This window comes from Molothrus aeneus, chromosome 30 (genome assembly GCF_037042795.1).
Source record: "Molothrus aeneus isolate 106 chromosome 30, BPBGC_Maene_1.0, whole genome shotgun sequence".
Lineage (NCBI taxonomy): Eukaryota > Metazoa > Chordata > Aves > Passeriformes > Icteridae > Molothrus > Molothrus aeneus.
Window position 1 is genome coordinate 3259932 of NC_089675.1, and position 8593 is coordinate 3268524.

Consider the following 8593-nt stretch of genomic DNA (forward strand, 5'->3'; position numbering starts at 1 on the left):
GGCTGGGACAACTTGGGCGTGAAGAGGAAACAAATTTACTGTCTTCATCAGCTTGGTGCGGTTAACAGATTTTTTGCCAAATTGGTGACTCCACCCAGAAATCCGCTTCACCATGCAGAGGGAAAAGCAGGAGCACCGAGGCAGGTCTCTGTGAGTAAGTGGACTCCCATATCTTTATGTCATCTGGAAAAATATATTTTACAGTGATGTTGTCATGTTCTTCCCTCCTCCCACTTCCCTGCCTGCTCCTAACGACTCCACAGGTTGTCTGACTCCAGATTTTTTGCCTGACACTCCACACCAGGCAAGGATTTTGGTGAAACCCAGGTAGAATGAGTCTTTCACAATTCCCCCAAGCACACATCGCATCTCCTTGTTAAGCAGAAAATTCCCAATGGCTTTCCAAGTAGAAAAATGCTGCATCATTAACATTTAATGGGTCAGCGTTTCTGTTTTAACCAGAAAGCAGCTGCTTAGTTCCTTCCTAAGAGCATCAGGTGGAATTTTTCCCTCCAAAATGTGTCCCACAAAGTCTGAGACAATCAGGTCCTGGGATTCTGAGCACCAGAGCAAGAGAACAAGGATGTCCAACTCTTTGCTTGTGCTTTTCCAATGGCCACAGGGATTGTCAAGCCACAGAGGATGGAAAGGACGCTCCAGGCAGTAGATGTAATGATGACTGACAATAATGTTTCATTTCATGTACCAGCTCCCCGGCAATGGGTTTGGACACTCACATGAAGGACATCTTGTAATGTACCTTCTGAGCCTCACTAATCAAATAAATATTTTTGTTACATTTATTAATTTTATTGGTAAAAAACACTAACATTTCCTTCATTCTTATTTCCTTAAAATCATGAATAAAAGTCAAGGGAAATACATATCTTGAAGCACTTCAGCACTCAAAAAGTACCCTGTTTTTAAACTTCCCAGCTGCATGTGTTGAGTTTTCATCATCATACCGGAGAGATTTGGGCAGGTAAATGTGGTTTGCAAGCATCCCTAGAATCAGCTGGTGGCCATGGACACAGCAAACACTTTGGAAAACCAGCTCAGGAAAACACTTCCAAAAGCCACTGGAGGAATCAGAAACATGAATTGTATTGATTGTCACTGGGATGATGCTTCTGGAACCACAGACTGTGTGGAACGGGAGGAAGGAGGGGACATTACCCTTGTCGTGGATTCAAATGTTGGCCAAGATTATCCCACCCTTAGGGACTCAACTGTTGCCAGCAGTTATTCAGCAATTGAAGTACACAACAGGTCACCAAGGATTATCCCTCTTTAATGGACTAAACAGTTGGCAAAGGATTGTCCCACCCTTGAGGGACACAAGTCATGGTTGGCCAAAGGTTGCCCAGGTGTGTGTTCCTGCAGCTGGAGAATGGACAGCACCCCCAAAGCACAGAGGGGACACCCTCCTTTCCAAAAGCAGGTGCAGTCAAGACGGGCTGGTTTCTCCATGGTCATCTCCCAGATGGACATTTAAGCTCTCCAGACCATCCTGCAGCCCAGCTCATTTGCTCATGACGAGCAGCCTGGGACAGCTGCAGAGTGGCTCGGGTTTAGGTGGAGAAAGCAGGTTGTCCTTCTCCTGGCCTCCCTCCCAGCTGCCAAACCCATGGTATGAAGGCACCAGCACTTCACTGGAATATCCCACGAGGAGGTTCCACAGCAAGGAGGAAGATCTGCAAAGTCAGCCAGATGCCTGGGTGCTGACCACACTCAGCTCCTGCAGATAAGACGCCCAGATTGAGTCACTCTGACGTCTTCAGACAAGATGTGCAGATTATTCCAAACCTGGAGTCAACCGAGTCTCCTCCAGGTAAAACTCGACAGGCAGCTGGGCTCCAGCCATGCTCTCAGATCTCTTGCGCAAGGAGCTGTGCACAGCAGAATCATCAACACCAGAGAAAATGTGAACTCGGCAGAAAACATGGATGAAGACTGAGCCACACTCCGGCTTCGCATCTAACCCAGCCAGGAGCACGGAGGAGGTGTCGCAATGACTCTTCTCAGCAGCGCTACAACGCCATGTAAAGTTTGTTGTAAAGTTGAGAAGAAACAGGCCCTTAAAATTATACACCGAAACAGGTGATTAAACACCAAAACAGGTGACTCTTGCCCCAAGCCAAACCTCAAAGCGCTCCTGGCACAACACCAGCTTTGCACAGGCATTGCCTACTCAGCATCTTTATTTGGGCCAAACCCAGCCACAATTCCAGCTCCAGCACCCTTCAACGTGGGGAGAACCCCCTTTTTCAAGAGCTCACTGCCTTTCCTGGACCTCTTTCTCGGTCTACAGCTTCCTGTCCCACTCTAGGAACATCAGCAACTCCCAGAGGCTGTTGTGGGACTCCTGAAGCACCACTGACAGCATTTTCTGTCTCTTTGATCTCTCCAGGTGGTGGAGAAACCACAGATCAAACACTCTGGACTCCCCTCTCAAACCCTCGTGTAGGAAAGACATTTTTGTGCTGTTCTTGTGAGCCAGCAAAGGCTTCCCGAAGATAAGGAAAGCGTTGTATCTCCCTCAAGGAAGGTACCAAGGCTATCACCATGACAATGTGAAGAAAGAGAGAAAATCAAAAGATAAGGACTTTAGTTGGCTCACATGGCTCCTTTTCACCTATTGAGAGTTTTGTTTTGTTTTCATGACCAATGGGCAGTGTATGTGTTTGTTAAGCAAATGTAATTATCCTGTAAAACTATAAAGGCAACCTGTTGCTTTAATAAATAGCCCTATACAGCCTTCTGATCTGAGTCTTGGTGCTTGCACTGTGTCGTGCTCTATAGCAACACCCCCGCCTTGAGCTCCTCCAGATCTGTCCTGCTCTTGGAGCAAGGATGAGCCGCTGGGGAATTAATCAGCTTCTCAGGGAGAGGATGGTACCTGAGCTCATGGATGGGGATGAATCACACCTTCCCAGCCCGTCGTGTTCCCATGGCTGGTCAGGGATGGTACATGGCTCTCCAGTGCTCCCTCTGCTCTTGGGTGCCAAGCTGTGCATCCCACCTGGCCATCCCGCAGCCCAGGTGTGCACCAGAAGCAGGCGCTTGACCAACATCCTGATCCATTGTTACCCATGTTCACCAGCTCCCCCACCCAAGGGGCTCCTACCCTGCCACTTCCTCATCACAACTTGAAGACCATTCAGAGGCAGAAAACTCAGATGACTCTTATCCAGTGTTGGCTCCCACCTGCTACTGCTGATTCTCATCATCCATCAGCCCCTGTGGGTCTCTACTGGTCTGGCAACAGGGCACTGGGAATGTTCCTGACCAAGTCCCAGGGCACAGGTTTCGGCAGACCCTTTGCAGAGCTTCCAAAATCCAAGAGGGATTGAGAAAGTCCCTTTCCTAGAGCTTCAGGAATTGGAGTGTTGCCACATGTGGAGAGATGTGACATGGGCACCAAGGCACTGAGTGCCTCTGTGTGCCTAAAGCTGAGCCCAAAAAAACTGGGGCAGGGCAGCTTGTATTAGCTCAATGACTGGGAAGATACTGGAACTCTTTGTGCTGGAGCTTTCCAGATGCAACAATTGCAGAAATCTGCTGTGGGAGTAACTCTACAGGATTCTAGGGATGAACTGGATGATTCACTATGTCAGGAGATGCCTAAAAATTGAGCAGGCTCCTGTATTCCTGTTTGGTCTTCTGCTGCCTCAGTTACTGAGTGTTGTGTGAGCTGAGCATCCAGCATCCAGCACCCAGCACCTGGACTTGTGCCCTCAGGTGAGAGTCAGTCATCACTTGAGCTGTGATTGCTGCCCTGGTCCACCCTACCTGTTCACCTCCATCAAAGAACAGGTACGACACATTGAGCAGAGAATGACCCCCCCAGCTTCACAACAAGCTGCTTCCCAAAGCATGAACCGCCCTTCCCAGAGTGGCTCCCGAAGCATTGACACAACAACATCATGAATGTTCTCTGCAATTTATTGGGAATGGCAACATCCTAGGGAAGGAGGGCAGGACACACACACAGAGGAAGGGAGCTGGGGACGCAGAACAGGAGGAGAGAGGAGGAAAGAGGAGTTTTATACACATTTGCCAAAAGAAATGTACAACACAGCAAGGAAGGCAGGGCAGCCCCTCCTGCCGGGCAGCTCCCGGTGCCGGGACACCCACGGCATCGCCACCAAACCACCGGGTGGGACCAGGATCTGGGACAAGCTGGGCAAGAGGGACACAGTTCATCCCATTGCAGGACACCAGAGCTGGGCTTCAGGAGGCTGGGCTGCTGCCAGGGGGAGAGAGGAGGTGCTTCTTTCCTTGTCAACCTTCGGGGCTCAGAATCTCACTCCCGAAGATTTGACCGAGGTGGTGGTGACGCATCTCCGCACGGAGGAGGATCCCCCGCCAGAGCCGCACATCCTTCCGCTTCCAGAGGAGAAGCCACCAGAGTACATTCCTCCCCCCATCCCACAGCTGCCGCCCATGCTGCCTCCTCCAAAGCTGCTGCCTCCTCCGCAGATGCCGCCTCCTCCCATTCCTCCTCCCATGCCGCTGCCGCCTCCGAATCCTCCTCCCATTCCACAGCTGCCGCCTCCGAATCCTCCTCCCATGCCGCTGCCTCCGAATCCTCCTCCCATGCCTCCTCTGCCTCCAGAGACAGTCGTCCTGCCTACCACAGCTGGAAGAGAAGCACAGGTTACTCACCTGTTGCCCAAAAGAACAAGTTCTACCACTTCTGAAGGACCCCAGGGCAGATACTTACAGACATTGACGTTGGACATGCTGTCGTTGCACAGCCTGTGAGGGAAAATGGGACCAGTTATTCCTCTGGGAAGTGCACGGCTCTTCAGCTAAGAATTTCCTTTTCTTGTACAAGTTTATGTTTCTCAATTATTCTTTAAAAAAATCAGCAACCTATTCAAATTTTTTTCAGAATTTTCCAATTATTCTTTAGAGAAACAAGCAACATTCTTTTAAGATGGAAAACCCACTCAAGTATGTTTAAGCCTAATATAATTAATATATACTTGGGAATTAGAGCATGAATGACACAAAATCAGTCTTTAGTGTGGGTTCAAAAGTTTTAGCCACACATCTTATAATCCGTCAAGAATTTAGTCAAATAGATGCCAATTAGCTACCTGTTCTCCTCTCCCTCCAGCAGCTTCCTGTACATGGCAATCTCAACATCCAGTGCAATTTTGGTGTTCAGCAGTTCCTGGTATTCCTTCAGCAGGCGAGCCAGCTCCTCCTTGTCCTTGTTCAGGGCACATTCCAGCTCTTCCAGCTTCCTCCTGGCATCCTTGATGGCCATCTCCCCTCTCTCCTCAGCCTCAGCAATGGCTGCCTGAAGCTGCTGGTTCTAAGGAAGAAAAAACCAGTGTGTGAGATCCCTTTTCCCACCCTCTACTGGAGCATCCTCATGGCACAAACAAGAAGGAAAACAGACAGACATAATCTATCTTCTCCAAAGGGTTTGAATTTTCGTGATTACTTTCCCTCTCACCACCCAGCCCCATTCTGACCCAGCACACAGCTGTTACCCAATGAGGAGCTGATGGTCCCTTACCTGCTTCTTCACGTTCTCAATCTCAGCCCGCAGCCTCTGGACATTCCTGGTCAACTCCTGGATCTCAATCTTGGTGTTGCGGAGGCTGTCCCCGTGTTTTCCAGCAGTGTTCTGGAGCTCTTCGTACTGGAGAAATGGGGACAAAGACATCCATTAGGACCAAAGCTGACCAAAAGCTCAGGTGGTTCAGACAGTGGGGACTGTCCCAGGAGCCTCGAGCCCTTCCCAACTCACCCGGCTCTGGTACCAGGCCTCGGCCTCAGCCCGGCTGCTCTGGGCGATCTGCTCATACTGGCGCCGGACCTCCTCGATGATGCTGTCCAGGTCCAGGTGACGGTTGTTGTCCATGGACACCACCACGGACAGATCCCGGCTGATCGTCTGCATCTGGGACAGCTCCTGCAACCAAGACATGAGTCAGAGGCACCATCTCTTGAGGGGAGAGAAGAGCAGTAGCTCCAGGCAACCTCTCCAGATCAAATCCACAAAGACGCTCAGTCCAACCTCAGTGACTTTGGTCACCACACCCTCATTAAAACTTCACCGAGGGGAAGAGAGAGCTCCTACCTCCTCGTAGATGCACCTCAGGAAGTTGATTTCGTCTGTCAGAGCTCCCACCCTGGCTTCCAGCTCAACTTTGGTCATGTAGGCACTGTCCACATCCTAAAGGAAAGATCTCAGAATTAGACCATGGCTTCCGTTCATCGCACAAGAGCTGTTGGCTCTTCCTGTTGAGATCTGCCCATCTTGGAGCTGAGTCCTTCCCATGTCTTTACCTCCTGTCCCCCCTCACCCTATCCCTGCTGGTGTCTTCCAGACTCACCTTCTTCAGCACCACAAACTCGTTCTCAGCAGCCGTGCGACGGTTGATCTCCTCCTCATACCTGTGGCGGGGCAGGACAAAGTGAGACTCTGAGACCCCCTCGGAGACCCCTGGGGGTGCTCACCTGCAGTGGTCACTCCACTCACGGGGTCTCCTCATCAGCTCCGCTCTCCCCGCTCGTCCCTCCCCATCTGTCCCCGCACTCACTTGGTTTTGAATTCTTCCACGTACTGCCTCATGTTCTGCAGCTCTGATTCCAGCTGGCCCCGCTGTGCCAGGATTGATTCCAGCTGCCTCCGCAGGTTCTGGATGTAGTTCTCAAAGATCACATCCAGGTTCTTCCTGGGCCCTGATGGCCCTTGCTGCTGGAGCAGCTCCCACTTGGTGGAGAGCACCTTGTTCTGCTGCTCCAGGAATCGGACCTATGGCCAACAAAGGGTGTGTGAGACATTCACCAGAGAGACATCCCACTCCTAGGAGATTTGGGAGCCCAGGGAATCATTCCCCATCTATGTCTCATTCAAGTACTCAAGCTCCTGAGGTGCATGAGAAGCATTATTTAATTTATTTGTTATTAGACAATTAATTTTGAGTCATTCTGAACTTCTCCTCTGGGGACAAAGCAATGTTCCCCGTAAAGACATCATCCCAATTTTCCATAGCATCAGGATTGGACTTTGTCATTATCTTTCCAGCACTGAAGTCAAGAAAGATTAAATTTTTATTCCCTAACTGGCCATGCATTCTCTTGGGAGGGATTTTCTATTTCTTTGGCTTCTATTTGAAATTAAAATAATCCAAGAGTATTGAAAAGGGGTTTAATGCTCTGCAGTTTCTTGAATCAGTCTTTGAGAAGAAAGTTTCATCAAAAAGCAAATCCCAGCAATGAGAACTCTTAGGACAATTAAATTTACAGTCATGACTTTGCCCTGAATCACCCAAAATGAGGCTGCAGAAGTGCCTTGGCTAGACAATCCCCAGAATATCCTGCAGATGTTCTCTTTAATCTTCCATTAGCACAAAATCTCCTCTATTGTTTAGTGTTACTTATTAAGTAAACCTGACTAATTACAATTTGATGTTGAGGCATTGGTCTGACAACTCCAACAACTCTTCATAGGTGAAAAAATTCCCTGTCCATAGCCCAAGGAAGTTGTTTGACATTCCACCTCCAAAAAGACCCTGTCCTAAACTCTCACCTTGTCGATGAAGGAGGCAAACTGGTTGTTCAGGGTCTTGATCTGCTCCTTCTCTTGGTTTTTGACTTGCTGGATCTGGGGGTCGATCTCAACGTGGACCGGACGCAGGAGGCTGGGGTCAACTTGCACCGGCTGGATGCCTCCAGAGAAGCCTGGACCACCAAAGCCGCCCATTCCGCCCATTCCCCCACTGCCCATTCCACCACCAAAGCCACCCATTCCTGCCCCACCACCCATTCCACCACCAAAGCCACCCATTCCCATTCCTCCACCGCCCATTCCACCACCACCCATCCCTCCACAGCTCATTCCTCCACCAAAGCCACCCATCCTGCCACCGTATCCACCACCACCATAACATCCGCCCATGGCAATCCTTCTGCTGCCCCCCATGCTATGGAGGCTCCGGCTACTGAACCCCCCACAGTGTCCTCCTCCGCTTCCTCCCCGGGATGAGGAGTACGAGCTGTAGCTGATCTTGCTCCGGCCACCACCGCCTCCAAATCCACCACCAACAGCAGAGCAGGAGCTGAATCCCTTTCTTCCCCCGACTCCAAAGCTCATGCAGACAGACTGACGAGACATGGCTGGTTTCTTCCAAGCAGAATCAAAATCCAGAAGAGAAGAAAGACCAACAGAGTTGATGAAGGCAAAAAGAAGTCTGCAGTCTTCTCTGGCTCCAGCAGCTTCGGGCATTCCCTTTTATCCACTGCTGGAGGTGGGCTGGGACAGCTTGGGCGTGAAGGTGGAAAGCAATTTAGTATTTTCATCAGCACGGGGTTGTTGACAGATTCTCCATGAGCTTTGCCATATTTGGGACTTCCCAGAAACACACCCTGTAATCTAGAGGTGAATAAAAAAAGAGCTTCGAGACACGTTTCCATGACTAAGTGGACTCTCATATCTTTATGACATCTTGGAAATCAATTTTATTCATAAACCCCTTTTCTAAAGCCCCTCATTGGCTATCCAGCTCTCATTAGTAACTCCCAATAATTCCAGATAGAGATCTCCCTATCAAAGCTCCACAGAAAGACA

General features: G+C 49.9%; 1 protein-coding gene across 1 annotated transcript; it reads right to left on the bottom strand.

Moving 5' to 3' along the window:
• Window positions 1–4298: 4298 nt before the first annotated feature.
• On the bottom strand, window positions 4299–8140 carry LOC136568031 (keratin, type II cytoskeletal 3-like). Its single transcript, XM_066567874.1, has 9 exons — window positions 7556–8140; window positions 6564–6778; window positions 6357–6417; window positions 6101–6196; window positions 5768–5932; window positions 5534–5659; window positions 5106–5326; window positions 4727–4761; window positions 4299–4642 (listed from the first exon to the last, which is right to left on the bottom strand). The coding sequence occupies exons 1-9, from the start codon at window positions 8138–8140 to the stop codon at window positions 4299–4301; spliced, it is 1848 nt and encodes a 615-aa protein (XP_066423971.1).
• Between the last annotated feature and the right edge of the window lie 453 nt (window positions 8141–8593).

Coding starts and splice junctions, on each gene's coding strand:
- LOC136568031 (XM_066567874.1), bottom strand. CDS start 8,140: ATGTCTCGTCAGTCTGTCTGCATGAGCTTTGGAGTCGGGGGAAGAAAG. Junction 5,933..6,100: donor TGAGGTGCATCTACGAGGAG/GTAGGAGCTCTC, acceptor TCTTGGTTGCAG/GAGCTGTCCCAGATGCAGAC. Junction 5,660..5,767: donor AGGCCTGGTACCAGAGCCGG/GTGAGTTGGGAA, acceptor CCATTTCTCCAG/TACGAAGAGCTCCAGAACAC.